At 38.3% G+C, this 17,523-nt stretch overlaps 1 protein-coding gene across 1 annotated transcript in view; it reads left to right on the forward strand.

Moving 5' to 3' along the window:
• The first annotated feature begins 546 nt into the window (after window positions 1–546).
• The window catches only part of LOC122093212 (putative uncharacterized protein DDB_G0272456), a 29,383-nt gene continuing 12,406 nt past the window's right edge, over window positions 547–17,523 (forward strand). The window contains exons 1-16 of the mRNA XM_042663495.1: window positions 547–888; window positions 970–1,062; window positions 1,159–1,334; window positions 1,830–2,103; window positions 2,176–2,243; window positions 2,322–2,391; window positions 2,484–2,840; window positions 3,258–3,337; window positions 3,474–3,525; window positions 6,987–7,140; window positions 7,296–7,383; window positions 10,109–10,211; window positions 10,289–10,379; window positions 12,434–12,531; window positions 13,673–13,870; window positions 14,146–14,397. Coding sequence (XP_042519429.1) covers window positions 724–888; window positions 970–1,062; window positions 1,159–1,334; window positions 1,830–2,103; window positions 2,176–2,243; window positions 2,322–2,391; window positions 2,484–2,840; window positions 3,258–3,337; window positions 3,474–3,525; window positions 6,987–7,140; window positions 7,296–7,383; window positions 10,109–10,211; window positions 10,289–10,379; window positions 12,434–12,531; window positions 13,673–13,870; window positions 14,146–14,397 — 2,319 coding nt within the window. The 5' untranslated portion in view covers window positions 547–723. The remainder of the gene's footprint in view (window positions 889–969; window positions 1,063–1,158; window positions 1,335–1,829; window positions 2,104–2,175; window positions 2,244–2,321; window positions 2,392–2,483; window positions 2,841–3,257; window positions 3,338–3,473; window positions 3,526–6,986; window positions 7,141–7,295; window positions 7,384–10,108; window positions 10,212–10,288; window positions 10,380–12,433; window positions 12,532–13,672; window positions 13,871–14,145; window positions 14,398–17,523) is intronic.

A 17,523-nucleotide genomic window follows, 5' to 3' on the forward strand; every position in this document is an offset into this window, starting at 1 on the left:
TTTTTTTTTTTGGCTTTCAAACATAGCATGGGTAATTTTGACTTATGTGAAATGTATTTGAAGAATAGTTGGGTCTTTTACGTTTTCCTATTTTTTTAGGACCAAGTTTCCCTAAGGCCACATTGAATGGGTGAATGGGAATACATGGGGGGAGAGGGGTCTCTCTCGACATCACCGCACGGTGAAGGAAATTTTCTCCTTTTTATTTTTTATTTTTTTTATACTAAGTAGATATCAGTTGGATTGAAATCTTCTTCGACGACTCTCGCTCCAGCGACCTTCTAACCTTTCACACGCATGCATGGGGGCTAGGTGCCAAACAGTTGGGGCTCTGCACAATGCCCCAAATATTGGGCTGCATGCATGGAGGATGGGGGGAAAATCGTTGGAGAGGATCCAAGATCTTCCATTCAACATAGGGTTTGGAAAATCACCCGATCCTAATTCAGGATCGGTGTCCCAGTTCCGATTCGAATCATGTGAGTCAGTTTCACTCCGACCCGAAAAACCAAGTTTCAAATTTCAAAATTTCAATCGGTACTACACGCCCGCAAATCCGGATTTACCCGAACCAATTTTGAACTTACCTTCAGCAATGCCGCAGTTGATCCTGTCTGATCTCACTAGTTGTCGTCTCTATCGCCACCGAGCATCGACCCGTGATGGCCGTTGCTTCTGTTCCTCCTCCTCCTGACCTCTATCATCTCTGAGACCAAACTATCTATGGCTTCGTCTTCTCTTCGATCGTGGAGGACAGCCTTCCTCACTTTGAGAGACGAAACCCTAACTTCTCCCCCTCGGACTTCCCTCTCTTCCCTCCTCCAACACCTCATCTTCTCTCATTCCGAGATTCTTATCTCCGCCTCTCCTGACCTCCCTACTCACGAGGTAAAAAAACCTAAGTTTTATCCATTACACTTGAATTCTCCATTTCAGTCATGCCATTAATTGCGATGCTTAATGTGTCAGGTTACGTCGGATGTGATATTTCTGGTGGAATTGGTTGGGAATAGTTCAGAGAGTGAAGATGCTGGAACTACTTTTGTTCACATATCCCACTTGGTATTACCTTGTTGATGCTTCTGTTCTTATGATTGTTTACTGCATGGTTGATTTCTATAATGGGTAAGTGTATAACTGAGATACATGTTGGCGCAGATCCACGAAGTGAGTCGCCATGTTTGCCTGGAAATGAATTCGTCTTCTTGGGCTACTATGATGGCCTTTCTTGGAATGGTTGTGGAGTTCTATCTTGGCAAAGCTGATAAAAGGAAGGCCTTCACAGGGAATTCGGCTAGTCTTAAACCCATAATGGAGATTTTAGAGACGCTAAGGTGACCTTTTGACTTTGATTTATCGTGTCAATGCTAAGTGTGAATCATGGTTCTTTTCTTAATGGGGCAGTCTCCATTATTGTAGGACAATTATTTACTTGTTATGGCTTTTAGTTATCTTTCTAAAAGTAAATGGTAACTTTGGGGAGAATCAATTCCTGATAGCTTATTTATAAATTTTAAAAGGAAAAAGAAAATTTGTGCTGTATGGAGTCCATGGACTTCAAGTATTTTTTCTATCCAAATTTATGCAAGATAGCAGACATACAATTTGCCTGGCCTATTTACTGGCACTGGATTAGCATGCCATAGTGATTATAAGATCTTCCTTATAAAAATGCTTTTCTAAAGATGTTTTATTTGTTTGGTTTGATACATATTCCTCATTTTCGACTGTATTTGACCTGTCTATCGTTGGTGGTTTTAAACAGACTGTCTCTAGTTTTGCTGAAGGTTATCATTTCTTCTAAACATCTTTACTGATACTCCCCACAGATATTTTTCCAATGGATACGGAAGACACTGTTTGCCCTCTGATACTGCGGTCTTAGTCAAACTCCTCCTCCATATTGTTACATGCTCTCATGATGAGTTGGTTAGGTCATTTTATACGAGTGTCAATAAGCGGTTTTCTGCTGATACTGGAACAATAATCTCCAAATACAGCAATTTGTGGGAAACTCAGACAGTTGCCTTGGCTATGATTGGTGAAGCATTCTCAAGAGTTGGATCTTTTGTTCCAGTTGAGATGTGGCAATCAACAATTGAGGTGTGTGTACCATTCTGCTTCTTTAATGATATTTAATTAAGTGAAGTGACGCAAGTATCTGTTGTCAACTAGGTTCTGAGAAAAGTGATGGATGCCTTAGCATCAAAGGGTCTACCTGTGGAAGACCATTCCATGAACAGGTGCTGTTTCTTTACATAGGCCAGACAATAAATGACGACCAGAACCTTCTATGATTCTGTTTAACTTCTGTTTGGCAGGTTTTATACTTCTGTTTTGCATTGTTTGCATTTAGTGCTTTCGGATCCAAAAGGTTCTTTCTCAGAGCATGTAAGTTCGTAACTTTCTTTTTAGTATCTTGAATCAAGTTCCTTAATGTGTCTGCAGTTGTTGTCTGAACTTCTGAGTTCAAAATATTGCAGGTGGCAAGTATCGTAGCAGCATTGCGGGTGTTCTTCCTCTATGGCCTCTCCAATAGATCCCTGCCAGTTTGTTCTGATAGGAAAAAGGAGTTAAGTTCTGAGACACTGAAGCCAAAATTTTCGGGATCCGGAAAAATTGAATCTGGTCCATATAGGCCCCCCCACCTGCGGAAAGGGGAAAGCATTAAAATGCTGCCACGGAGAGCCTGGGATTTTCAAAGTTCTTCAGATCAGGAGTCTTCCGTCGTTGATCTTACGTCCTCAGATTCAGAGCATAGTGATACTGATGGATCTTTAAAAGAAGTGGACTACTTTCGCAGCTCTAAGACCAGAATAGCTGCAATGCTTTGTTTACAGGTAGGGTTGATTTTTTTTTTTTTTTGGGTGGGGGTAGGGGGTTTCTTGTATGCTGCTGATGCCAGTTTATGGGATAAGGGTTTAGCTTATGATTATTTATATCTTCAAGCTGAACCTTACTTGTAGATATTATTTTACTTTACAATACATCCCTATGGACCCTGGCATAGGCTTGCCACTGAAATTTATGTTGGTTAATTTGGCCCGTTGCAGTTTAATTTCTAAAATATGTGCTCAATGCTAATTTTTAAATCATAATGATGGCAAATATTTACAAACCTCGCACTTTCCTTCTTAATAATTTTATGGGGTTGCACTTATTTAATAGCGGAATCGATATTGAAACTAATTTTCATTTTGGAGGGGAATAAGTCAATGTTGAAACTGAGTAATTTATCTTCTGTATGTAATTGGAAGGATCTTTGTCAAGCCGATCCAAAATTGTTCACTTCTTATTGGACATTGCTTTTGCCAACCAGTGATGTGCTACAACCAAGGTAAGACATGCTGTCTGTTTCTGGTGATTTTCTTCCCACTCTTCCCTTATTTCTTTATTTGGCCTAGCTTTTTCTGTCCCTTTGTGCCAGTGATCTCCTTACTGTGTTTCTTTAATGTTACTTGTTCATTCTGCAGGAAGTATGAGGCAACTCTAATGACATGCTTGCTTTTTGATCCAGTTTTAAAGGTATTTCTGTCTTTTGTTTGGTCTTCTTATTTTCTATTTCCCCCCTCTCGTGCCTGGCAGCATCCTGGTTTCTTGCAAAGAGAATTACAATTATGCTGCCTCGCTTCAACACACTGATTTGTCACTGCCAAAAAGTTGAGAATTACTGGCAACTTGCACCTATTGTTCTTATTTTGGGATTGTTTTGGAGAAGACTGATGCTCATACAGTTCTGATATTTTTTGTCCATCCACTGCTCAATATTACCACCTCCAACATAGTTTAAACAGTTTTTGTTGGCGATAATTTATGTTTTCACATAACAAAAGCTCTTTCCTCAAAGTCCATTTTTTCCCTCTTAAATGCGAGCGAAGGGATAGATGAGAAATTTTGAAGGATAAGATGTGTGCTTGGAAAATTCTGTCTTCTTCGTCTTCTCGTTATGATTTTTTATTGTTGGATTCTTCACTCTTCTGTCACCATTGCATCCGGGATGAGAGTAATGGAACCAGTGCATTTTGGGATCTTAGTTTTCTTCCTCTCTAAACCTGGTCTGAAGGTTCTTCTTGGGGTTTCAGAATTTGATGGAAGTGGATGGTATAAACTCCTTCTGGTCAACATTTGGGCCAGAGTTAAGCCTGGGAGAAGATTATTAGGAGGGGGAACAGTTGGAGTTGATTGCACCTACACCAACCCTACCTCCACTCCCAACCACTCCCTTCATATTTTCTGGTTTTTCTGTGGCACAATTCTTGCACAGACTTCTTTCTGGGCCCTTTTCCTTTGTCCTACAATCCCACTTTGGGCTGTAAATCACCCATTAGATGCTGATGAGAAGGCCTTGGCTGTGTGTGATCCGAAGGATTTTCAGAAACGGGGATTGTATCCTGCAACAGAGAAGATGCAAATGGAGGACGGCTGGAAGTTACCGGCCATTTTCTGACTGAAAGAAATATCCTAGACAGATGCTGGTGTGAAAACTCTTTGATTTTCTGTGATACTTCATTTAATTTTCATGTGATGTGAAAAAATATCATTCTGATGTCCTATAGTGCTTCATTTCATTTCTCTCCGTACTGTCAGAGACTCAAAGTGTGGTTTATCTGGACTAGAAAAAGACAGGCTCTATTGATTGATTCTATTACCATCTAAAACGATGAAGCTTACCATATCTTCCCTTCCCATTGTTTTGTCATGGCATTGAATGTAAAAGTGGTTTTTTGGGGAGAAATTGATCAGTTTACTCCATATTTGACTTATCACCATGTTAACCATAGGATGAAAACAGTTATAGGGGCCTGATGAAGTTCGCCAACGTTCATGAACTTTATCAGCCCCTTTTGACGATGGGAGCTGGGTTCCAGTACACTCGCTTCAAAACGTCGTCCCGTGGTGTATGCTTTTCGCAGATAATATCTTTTTGGTGGATGAGACAAGAGGCTTTAAGATCAGTAGAATAAAGATGGAATATATGATGTATAATTTTAGTCACAATATAATGATATGGTGAAAATTGAGTGGGGGAGAGAGAGAGAGAGAGGTCGCAAAGTGACTATTTTAGATTTTTGGGGTCAACCATAAATAAAAAAGGTGAGGATGATGTTTCATAGAGAATTAAAGTGAGATGGATGAAGTTGAGAGGTGCGAACGGAGTTTTGTGTGACTGACGTATTCCCTTAAAGCTTAAAGGATAGTTTTATCGGACTATTGTATGATCGACTGTGATGTATGGGGCATAATGTTAGGTAGTTAAGAAGTGTCATATTGAGAAGCTATTTGTAGCAGAGACGATGATGTTGAGATGGATGTGCAGCAAAACTAGGAAGGATAAAGTAACAATGGACGTATTAGACAAGATTTGGGACCCGATCAATGACAAGATCCGAAAAGTCATTTGAGGTGGTATGGTCATGTCCAACGGAGGTCTGAGGACACCTTAATAAGGAGGAGTGATTTGATTCCGACTGAAGGAGCTAAAAAAACTAGAGCAAGCCTAAAATGACCATAGGAGAGGTGGTGAGGAATGACATGCATAGTCTATGTCTTTCCTTAAGTATGACCTCGAAGAGCCTATTGGAGGGCAAAGATTCATGTAGCCGACCCCATTTAGCCAAGATTCTCCAGACTTGTTGGGCTGTGCCTCTTTCCTCTACTTTCATCTCCCATTTTTTCTTTTATTTTTTCTCATCTCATCTATGCATCTCTTCATTACCCCCTTTTTTGTTTGGACCTCACTTTTCCCTCCTTTGTCTTGCATGGATCCATGTAGCTGACCCCATTAAGTTGTGATAAGACTGAGTTTGTTGTTGTTTGGTTCTAGTACACTCGTTCCTGGAGCACACCCATTCTTGCCAGACCAGATGGGAGAAAACCTGCGGTTACCAAATGAGACCCCAGGGCCGGGCAAAGAAGGGATTTTGCAGACCAGATGGGAGAAGACCTGTGGTAACCAAACCAGACCTCGGATGGCCCTAGTTTTTTGGATTGAAGGAGCCCCTGGTGGTCCTTAAGAAACCCTCCAAAGGGTTTTAAGTTTTGCTGGCAGGTTGAGGAGTTATGGCCAAAATCGATCAGGGATCAAAACCCTGACAGTTTCTGAAATCGATCCTTGTCTTGGATGATCCTCCACCTGATCTGATGGATGGTCTTTGGGTCTTCAAACAAATGGTAATAAGCTCTCAATCACTCTCTCACAAAGGTTAAAGTAAAGAAGAAAAAAAGAAGGAACATGGATTTCGGTGGAGGGGTTGAGAAGGGGGAAAAGAAGGTTGGTTATGGCAGCTCACCCAACTGCATCCCACAGCAAAACAGCATAAGCCATCTCTAATCAGTTCTTCATTAACTTAAAATTGATGACATCAGCTTCTCATATAGGAGTGAATTCAGCTTACAAATTAGGAGGTAACCAAAAAGGAAACTAACTCAAAATAAAAACAGATGGACTTTACTAACTAAAGACTAACTTGTAGTCTTGCACCGTTAGAAACTAACTTAAGACAATAAAGAGACATTCTAGAAGACTTGTACAATGCCCAACCTGATGTTTGACTGGTCAAATCACTAAATACAAAAAAGGCAGCAGCTATGGAGATCGCAGGGCACCAAAATAGAAGCTTGGACAGCTTGCAGCAGGTTGAATCGATGGGCACTGTTAGGGAGCTTCTAGAAGGCTAAAGTAGGAACCAAAACTGGCCAGCTTCTTGGCTGGCTGGCTTTCTTCATTCTTTGATGGTGAAGCTCATACATGGGATCAGCATGGGTACCTTCATCAGCCTGTGCTCGCTTTTGACATTCCTATCTACATCACAATCTTTAGGTAGTGGCAGGCACACATATTTGTAACGAGGTAGATGGTGGCAAATTTATTATTTCGCTGATGGATCAGACAATACTTCTTACTTTTACTTGCTTCTTTAACAATATTAGTGATATTAGTGTCTGTGGTACTTCTTTTCTAACAGATCTTACCTTTCTGGTGTTAGGCACGGCTTGCATCTGCCTCAACTTTAGCTGCCATGTTAGATGGGTCTTCATCAAATTTTCTGCAGGCAGCAGAATATAAAGAGTCCAGTAAACGTGGATCATTTACTGCGTTTTCAAGCTCTCTTGGTCAAATATTAATGCAACTTCATACTGGTATATGAGAGATTTATTTTGTTGATGTTATTCTTCAAGTGCAAATTACTACCTAGTACCTACTTTTTAGTTGTGAAATCCAAAATTTTTTTATCATTGCATATTGATGATGTGGTCAAGTAACCTTAGTCTTTGCTCTTCGTTCATTGGTGCAGGTATACTTTACTTGATTCAGCTTGAAACTCATACTGGGTTGCTAGCATCTGGTTTCAAAATTCTCAAGCTTCTAATTTCAGCTACTCCGTAAGGTTCCTTCTTTTAAAGTGACTGCCTTTTTTTACTATTTCCAGTTTAGACAGTAGAAGAACCCTCTCATTACCAGCAATAATCCAACAGTAGAGAAAGAACAGGCCATTGCGGGGGAGAATAGAAGATGGGGAAAGGGGAAGAATTCTGCCAGCACTACCTGCCGTAAGGATGAGGGAGAAAGGAATAAAAGCTATCGAGTAGAAAAGAAACAGAACTGGTGGGGGAGAGAGAGAGAGAGAGATCAGGATCTCATTTTTCATACAAAACACTTCTTTTCTATTCCATTTGATGAGGGGGGGGTGGATATACGTCTCTTTAAATAAAAAGTGAAATAGACTTCCACCTATTGTGGACTTCCTATAAGACTAATAATAAGAGACTTCTAGAAACTTAACCCATGACTAGGATGTGCCCCACATGACAGCTAGCTACTATAATAGAATAACTTCCTAACTAATAGCTAATGGAGCCCACTACTAATTAAATTAAAAGACTAAATTCGTGTACCCCCTATGGACCTAAAATTTGGTTCTTATATTGAGCCCATTACAAATAAAAACATTTAAAACAAAAGCCCATAGTCAAAATATTATCAAAAACAGGTCCTAATGTTGCACTGTGACTGCATTACCTAGCTTGGTCATACTGTGATGTGCTCGTATTGAAGACTAATCCCAAACCAGGGTCCAGTGGGAGATTAGCTCAACAGGATTGCAGGAAATAAGAACTAGAACCAGAAAACCAAAAAATTTAACGACTTGAGCAAAAAAGATTTGATAAGCCCGAAACTTTAACTGAAGGGTCAGTTTAATAGGTAGGGAAGGTCAGAAAGTTTGGCCAATTCTGACAGTTGGATCTGGAGTTATGGGCCAATCCTACTGTCACAAGGACACCCAAAAACTGCAGAATCGATCAGGGATTTAGGGAATGCAAAACAGAGTTTAGTGAGAGATTCAATGAGAGGATTTATCAGTAAACTGTATTCAGTTTCAGCAAAGAAAATCAGAATTGAGAATAAATAGACTTTGACTTGATCTAGGTAAACCAGAAATTGACCAGATGTGTGGAGTTTAAAATTGAAATCTAAATCTGAGAATTGAAATCAGAAGAAGGCAGAATATAGCCTAATGGGGTAGAAATTCTAGCCTGAACTGATAGAGAATGAGAGAAGAGATGGAAGAAGATAGAGGACAATAGGTTAGGAATCCACCAAAGCCTATGAAAAGAATCCACCAAGTATATTATTGAATCTACAGCAGCATCTACTGAACCCTCAACATCATAAGTTTCAGGAAAACTGAAGAATATATTAAATAAATTCGTGTGCCTGTATGGCCAACTGCAGATATATAATACAACAGTAAACTTAGCTTTATTCCAACTTAATGGGGTTGGCTACATGGATCCAAGCAAAAGCGAAGGGGAGAAATGAAAGTAAAGGAAAAGAAAGTAAAGCAAATGAAAGTAAAAGGAAAGGAGCCCAGCATCAACAAGTCAGGAAATCTTAGCTATTGGCTACATGGATCCTTGCTACTTCTTCTATGGTCATGTTAGGCCTGCCCTAGCTCTTTTAGCTCCTTCAATCGGGATAAAATCACTTCTCCTTAATGGGGCATTATTAGTCCTCCGTTGAACATGGTCATATTACCCCAAATGACTCTCTCGGAGCATTTCATTGATCGAAGCAACTTGCAAATCAGCTCTAATACGTTCATTCTTTACCTTATCCTTCCTACTTTTGCTGCACATCCATCTTAACATCCTCGTCTCTGCTAGACATAGCTTCTCTATATGACACTTAATTACCCAACATTCTGCCTTATACATCATAGCCTGTCTTACACCAGTTCTATAGAATTTTCCTTTAAGGTTTAAAGGAATACATCGGTCATATGGCACTCTAGTTGCACCTCTCCACTTCATCCATCCCACTTAAAATCTCAGTGAAACATCATCCTATATGCCGCCTTCTTTATCTATGGTTGACCCTGGGTATTTAACATAGTCACTTTGTAGTATCTTTCTTTCCTATATTTTCACGATATCATTATCCATTATAGTGTGACTAAAGCTACACCTCATAAACTCCATCTTTTATCTATTAATCGTAAAACCTCTTTTTTCTAAGGTTGATTTCCATAGCTCCAACTTGGTGTTAATCCCTGTGTTTGTCTCATCCACCAGAACGATATCATCGGCGAAGAGTATACACCACGGGACCTCTTCTTGAATGCTCTTGGTCAATTCATCCATGATAAGCACAAACGAATGCACATATATATATATATATATAGATATTCACCCAAAATCTGAACTCGTAATATAACTGAAAATTGCTTAAACCAAGTAGTATTCATACTAGCTACTTAATTGACTAGTAAAATACTTAAAACAAATCCTACTCTAACTAGGACTCCAAATTAAACTAACTAATAAAGTAAATTCTATATTCTTAATTCCTACCCTAATTTTATGCCCATTAAAGTGGCCTGGACCAAAGGCCCAACAGATAGGTAACCCGTACCTAGCCTTATTTCCACTAAAACAAGTCTCCCACTCTATTTTTCTCCAGATAAATCTGCATCAACTCGATTCATAGTGTTGCTACTGTTTTACCCTTTAAAATATGTCTCATTCTTGCATTTTGGTGCTTCTTTTCCTTTTTCAGTACAAGGTCTTTAATCGTTTTCTTTGGTTATGATCATTGATCACTAAGCAGGTATCCTCGGATGCCTAGTGAGTTGTTGCCAACTGTTATCTCATCTCTGAGAAAGAGGATTTTAGATGGGTTCCAATTTAAAACTGATCAGACTGCTCTCCTGGTTAGTCCTGCTTTGCTTTGGTTTCTACTCTATAGTTGTTTATGATGTTCATAATATATATGGGGCTTTTTCGACAGGCCATTGCTCTTAGTTGCTTGGGGTCTGCACTGTCTACCTTACCTCCATCTCCTCAGGTCAAAGAAATGCTTCACGCAGAGAACTCAACAGGTTTGCCTTTTTTTTTTTGGGCAGATAGTAAAAAAGATCTTATTAAATTAAAGAGAAAAATGTAGAGTTACAGTAGAATTTGCATATAAACTGCCATATAAGAACCAGAAGAAACTGTAGATAGCCACAGAAAAGGAGGGACTTATCCCCCATGGAAAATTATTGGTGAGTAATATGTCTCCATTAAATTTCTTATCAAAAAGGGGGGAAAATTTGGAGAACGACGAATTTGGAAAACCACCTGATATCTCGAAATTCTTTTGTAGCTCTAACCCACCTAATGATGAGAGTTCCTATGATTGGAATTGTATTCCCATTTCGAACCTTATCTTCAAAAAATACATTTATTCCCTTCCTTCAAATATCCTAGGAGATATCATAAGGAATCAGATGCCACAAGGCTAGAGTTTTTTCTTTCTTTATTATTATTATTTTTTGGGTTTAAATTTCACTTTAATTGGAACCTTCAGATTTGGAACATTCGGAATATCTATATTCAACCACATAGCCCGATATACTTATTTGACCTGTGCTTTTACTATCATGTACCCACTTCACCATTACATTCATATCCTAAAAACTGGTTGATCACCAATGCTGTTATGTTTGACATTCATCTCATCACTGATAACCAACAGTTTATTTACCACCCTTTTGGGGCCAACCAACACCCTAGTGGCCTTTAGTTCAATTAATTAGCGCATGGTTGGATGTACTATTCAACTTCCTTTCTACTTCTGTGAGAATTAAAAATAAAATAAAAATAAAATAATATATATATATATATATGTATAGCTGTAGAAACTAAAGATCTAACAATATCAGGTCCTTCATCCATCATAGCGGGGATAATTTTCCATGGATCCCACGCAAGATGTTCTGCTTCCAAATGATCTTTAAAACCCCCAACTTCATCAGTCTTCTTGTGTCCTAACTCTTGTTGTATCTATAAAACCTTCTGTATATTCCTCTCTCTGCTTTGAGGGCTCCTCCAACAAAGGAGAACCCTGCAACCTAAGGTATTGTTGTTGGATGGTGAATATAGTACGGTGCACCCTTTTTCTCATTTTCACACTTCCTATTTTTTTGGTGGCCAGATATTCCAGAATCAGGTTGTGCATTTAAGTGCGATACTGAAATTTTTTCTCATAGTTGTTAGTAGTTACACCATCTGACTAATTCGAAAGCAGGTATGTAAATAAGGAATTAGACAGTTGAATAGTTCTTTCTCTAAAGAAGAACCTAGACAAGAACAATAGGAATTGACCTTTTTTTTTTCTTTGTTTTTGTTCCATGTTTGGTTTTCTGGAGTGCTAGAGAATAAGTGAAGGTCATCATGGCTCCCAAAGTAAAATGTCAAGAAAATAAGTCAAGGCCCTCATAGCTCCCAAAGAAAATGTTTCCAAGTACAACTCGTTACTTTTGCTCTTTCCTCCTATTTTGGACCTCGTGGGTCCGAAAGGAAATTGTTTCTAAGTTCTACTCCTTACTTTTGCTTTTTCCTCCTAATCTCTCCAAGAAATAGGCCAAAGCATACAAAATAACGGACTATCACGTGCTCTTAAGGCTCTCCAAAGTCCAAACATTTGGATCTTTCTCAAACATGCTCTTGTTCCACACCCCTTTCACATTGGATTGGGATTATACATTTACTATTCTTCCGTCCCAACTGTCTTGTGACTGTAAGGACCATATTGTGCTCTAGAAATTCTTATATCACATTTGTTGAGCAATTATCAATCATGATCTGTAGTATCTCAAGCATGAGTATAATGGAAAATCCTGAAAGAAAATAAAACCTTTGAGTTTTTTCTGCAATGGTTTTTCTTTCATTTTTTTTGATTGTCCAGCATGTACACAGGGTTCTCTATTTTTTCAGTTTATTTACCAATATGAATCTTTATTACTTGCAAAAGAAATAATACAAAGCAAATTTTTATTTATGTTGAAAAGTTTTGAAAACTTCAAACATTTTGCTTACAGAGTTACATTTGAAAATGATTTTGATTCTTTTATGTACACTACCTCAAACTGTGGCTTCATTCGATATCCAGGTCTTGTTGAGTCTTCAGGGGATAACGGCATTCTTTTGGCTTTGCTTAAGTTTTCTGAACGTATTGCAAATCCAACGATAAGCTTTGAGGCTTTCCAGGTATTTTTGTTGCAAAACTAGAGGCATTTGAAGTATGCTGGTTGAATTTCTTCTTCTGTAAGCCCCTATTAAAATCAGACTTCTTTAATTTTCTTCATATATGTATGCTTATTATTAAAAAAAAAAATGGAATGCATATCAGACCTGTGCATCTGAAGGCTCTGGCCATTCTTAAGCTCAATGGATCAGTTGCCAAACATATGCATGAAAGGATAGGAGAATGGTGGATTATGTGAAGCAATTTGAATGATAACATCTCTATTAAAGTTGTCTCGGTGGGAGGTCCATGGGTGAGGTGGGATTGTATTGTTAAGTAGTCACATGCGATAAGATTGACGATTGGTTTTAGTTTTTTGTTATTTCCTTTATTTCCTCTTTCCTATTGTAATTTGTCTTTAGGGGTAAGTAGAGTTATACTATAGTATGGTAGAGTTATACTATAGTATGTAATGGTGTGCTATTTGTAATTGTTGTCAAGTTAAAAAGAACCAGGCTGGGGCGATAGGATCACTCAATCTATTGCATGGATTTCTTCCCTCTCTCGGTTTTCCTTCTTCTTTTCTCTGTCCTTTCTTCCTGCTTTGCTCTGTTATTTAGCTGATCAGTTTCTGATCACATTACAATCTTATTGTCGTATTTTACTTTAAAAATTAGTAATTTTGTCCATAGGTTGCAGGCGTTTTTTTGGTTGGTCTGTGTGTTTCTGTGATTTCTCTATTGCTGTTTGTCTCCTTCATATTAATTATTTTAAGACTTAAGAGGCTTAAGGAAATAACATACTCACGGGCTCTTACTTAGTCTTGCTTTTAAGTTGTGATTATTAAAAGTGACTCCATAAAATTTGGTCCAATATTTGGGTAGGGCTTGGCAACTAATAGTTTTTTTTTTTTTTTTTTGGTGAATTTACTATTTCAACATTATTTTCTGAATGAGAATTTTGCATTTATTTATTATGGCTAAACTACTGCCATTCATGTTTCCCCATCATTTTCTTATCTATCATTGATTCTATGCATTTCCAAAACTCAGGAAATATTTATTTTTCTATGGAGAAATTAATTCATTGAGTCACTTTATGATTACAGAGTTTTCTTCTGATAATTATATTCAAGTCTTTTGTCTCATATTTACTTTGTTGCAGGCCCTTAGGGCTGTATCACACAACTATCCAAACATCATGGCTTCTTATTGGGGACAAGTCTCAACTATTGTTCATGGGTTGTTGAGACTGACTACTCTTGAATCTCCTAATTCTGAAGTTTCTATACGGTCATTAAAGGGAGATGTTGGAAACTCTATAGGATCAAGTGGAGAAAAGTTTATTACGGCTGCTATTAAGGTGAACATGGTCTGCTTTTGATTCCTTAGTTAACAATACATAGTGTCATTTAAGTTATACTGCTATGTTGCGGTTGTGATTGCATGGTTATGGTGAGCTGTATATTCTATGCTGACTTATGCAATGAAAATCATATACTTCCTGGAAAGTAACTCCTCCATTGGCTGTTGTTCTAAATGTTTGCACGTGATTCTTGATTTTGGTTACTTATTCTGTATTTTCATTACAAACGTATTCTAACCTAGTTTAACTTTCAAATCTAAATTATGGTTCAGGTTTTGGATGAATGTCTTCGTGCAATATCTGGATTTAAAGGAACCGAGGACCTTTTAGATGATAAATTACTTGATACACCATTTATGTCTGATATCATGAGGACGAAAAGAATTTCATCAGCGCCATCACATGAAGTCGATGGTCCAGAAGTCTCAGGGGGTTACCAAACAGTATATCCCTCCGGAAGCAGGCAGTGGAGTGAGGCAATTGAGAAGCATCTGCCACTGATTATGTTCCACAATTCCCCCATGGTTGGCAAATTGTTACATGATGCTATTAATTTTGTACTATATTTCATTAATCCATCAGCCTGTTACATGTGCTTAGTTAATTAACTTTTAACTAATTGTCAAATGTGAAGATTGGTATTGTGTCATTACTTCTTTTTTCCTGTAACAGTTTTGCTTTTGAATTTTGAGAGTATTCACCTATTTTTTCAGATCCAGCAAAGGCTGTAGCAGTAGGTGATACAACATTATTGTGTGTCTATGAGATATTGTTTGGGTGGGAAAGTGTGGTTTTAATTTTTATCGTAGTTGTTTTTGAGCAAGTATTTTCAATTCCTTTTGGATTAAGCATTTGTGGAGTGCATAGTTGTCATGGCGTCAAATCGATCCAAGGTGGTGGAGGGGTGGCTAATCGATTTGGCGATGAATCGCCTGTTTTGGCATTGCCATGGTGGTCAAATTGCCTATGTGTCATTTTTTATTTTCCCTATTTTCTAAAATTATTTAGTATGCTACTTTTTATTTTCCCTATTTATTAAAGTTATTTAGCATGCTACAAGCCTAGAATATATACCTTATAACATATAAAACCAACAGTACCATCCATTATGAACTCCTATAGCCCTATTATCCTACAAGTTACAAAACAGAGTAACAAAGTATGTTAAGTGTTAACCAATAACATTAACATGATAACATCAAGTATTCAAGTTATAATTTGTAAAATAGAGTAACAGAGTATGTTAAACAGTAACATTAACATTAAGTATACAACTATGCAAGTTGTAAAGATATAAACACTTGTTAAACAGTAACATTAACATATATGTTAACCAAAAACCAATAGAACAACATCAAAATCTAAAAAAAATTCAAATCAGTAGTCAGAAGCAACTTAACAAGTGATCCAAGAAAGGATTAAAATAAGGCAGTAAAACAAGCAATCCAATACTTCGATTCAGAACTAATTCTATATTTCTATTTATGCTGTTATGAAACATTAACCATAGAAGAAGGAACAGAGAAGGAGAAGAACTGAAGAAGAAGAAGGAGAAAGAGAAGCAGAGAAGAAGAAGAATCAGAATTCAGAAGCAGAAGACGAAGAAGGAGGAGAGAACTGAGAAGGAGAGAAGATGAGAAGAAGGAATAGAGAAGGAGAAGAACTGAAGAAGAAAAAGGAGAAAGAGAAGCAGAGAAGAAGAAGAAGAAGAATTCAGCAGAAGAAGACGAAGGAGGAGAGAATTGAGAAGGAGAGAAGAAGAGAAGAAGGAACAGAGAAGGAAAAGAACTGAAGAAGAAGAAGAAGGAGAAAGAGAAGCAGAGAAGAAGAAGAAGAAGAATCAGAAGACGTAGGAGGAGAGAAGGAGAGAAGGAGAGAAGAAGAGAAGAAGGAAATCAGGAACAGAGAAGGAGAAAGAGAAGCAGAGCAGCAGACTAGCAGAGAAGAAGAAGAATAAGAAGCAGAAGATGAAGGAGGAGAGAAGGACTGAAGAAGAAGAGGAAGAAAAAGAAGTAGAGAAGAATAAGATGAAGAAGACGAAGGAGAAGGAGAAAGACGTTGCCCTTAGGCCCCTTACCTTGGTCTTCCTGCCGGAGAAGGAGAAGGAGGACGTCACTCGCAGTCGCAGGCCGAAGCTTCAAGGGTTCAGGTTCACTGACGGAGAAGGAGAAGGAGAAGGAGGACGTCACTTGCAATCGTAGGCGGAAGCTTCGAGGGTTCAAGTTCACTGCCAGATTGCTGGAAGGAGAAGGTCACTCGCAGTCGCAGGCGGAAGCATCGAGGGTTTTCGACTTTCAATTTGAGAAATTGATAGTTGATACTCGAGAGACTTCGAGGGTTTCTTTTCTATTTCACCTAATAGCAAGTAAAAAAAAATACAAAAAGCGATCGATTAGTATAATAGACGTGCGATGGCATCCATGGCGCTGCCATGGTGACACCTATACGACCATGGCAGCCGCCAATCATGACTCCCATAAATCGTTGTACTGTCATGTCCTTGAATTTCTTCCGGGACGCCAAATCGCCGCCTAGGCGACACCGTGACAACTATGGTGGAGTGGATCTCTGATTAGTGGGTTGTAAGAGTGTCTCAAGTCCATGTCCATATGACACCATGGTAAAATGTTAGGGTGGCAGTGGGGAGGGTAGGGGAGGTGTTCTTTACCTTCACACTATGGGTAGGGAGGGTAAAGCCTCAATGGTGCTCCTTTAACAAGCATTCATTATGTTTTCATGTAATTTTCTTGTATTTTTGTTTCCTTGGATTTTTTTGTGTGGCAATTTTCTAGCATATTTATACATGCTCATGAGTTTACAAATATTTTTCTCAATACAATAGTTTCCTCAATTTTCACATATTGTTATCCGTTATAGTATGACTAAAGTTACACCTCATATACTCCATCTTGAGGAAAGACTGCTTTAGATATTTGGGGCCAACCATAAATAAAGAAGGTAAGATAGATGATGATGTTTCACAAAGATTTAAAGTGAGATGGATGAAATGGAGAAGTGCGATTGGAGTGCTGTGTGACCGAAGTATTCGTTTACAGATTAAAGGAAATAGAATTGTTGGTGATTAGATCCATGACAGAGGTAATTTACCTATTGAGGAGGCTCATAGAAACTTATAGAGCCCACAAGAGGGATCTCCACATGGTCTTTATTGACTAAGAAAAAGCATATGACAGAGTTCCTAGAGATTTTATCCTACATGCCAAATAAAGAGAGGGGTGTCGAGTACTTACGTGGTTATAATTAAGGACATATATGAGGGCCTGGTGACTAGTGTGAGAATTGTGGGAGGTCAAGGCATGGAATTCCCAATCATGATTGGGTTACATCAAGGATCAGCCTTAAGCCCCTATTTGCGCGTATCATGAATGAGTTAATCAAGAGCATTCTAGATGAGGTCCTCTGGTGTATGCTCTTCATCGATGACATCATTTTAATGGATGAGACTAAAGTAGAGACTACTGCTAAGTTGGAGCTATAGAGATCAACCTTGGAAGCGAGAGGTTTTAAGATTAGTAGATCGAAGATGGAGTATATGATGTGTAACTTTAGCTACTTTATGATGGATAATGAAATAGTGAAAATTGAGGAGAGAGAAATCCCACAAAGTGACTATTTTAAATATCTGGGGT

The sequence above is a fragment of the Macadamia integrifolia genome, chromosome 11 (assembly GCF_013358625.1).
Source record: "Macadamia integrifolia cultivar HAES 741 chromosome 11, SCU_Mint_v3, whole genome shotgun sequence".
Classification (NCBI taxonomy): Eukaryota; Viridiplantae; Streptophyta; class Magnoliopsida; order Proteales; family Proteaceae; genus Macadamia; species Macadamia integrifolia.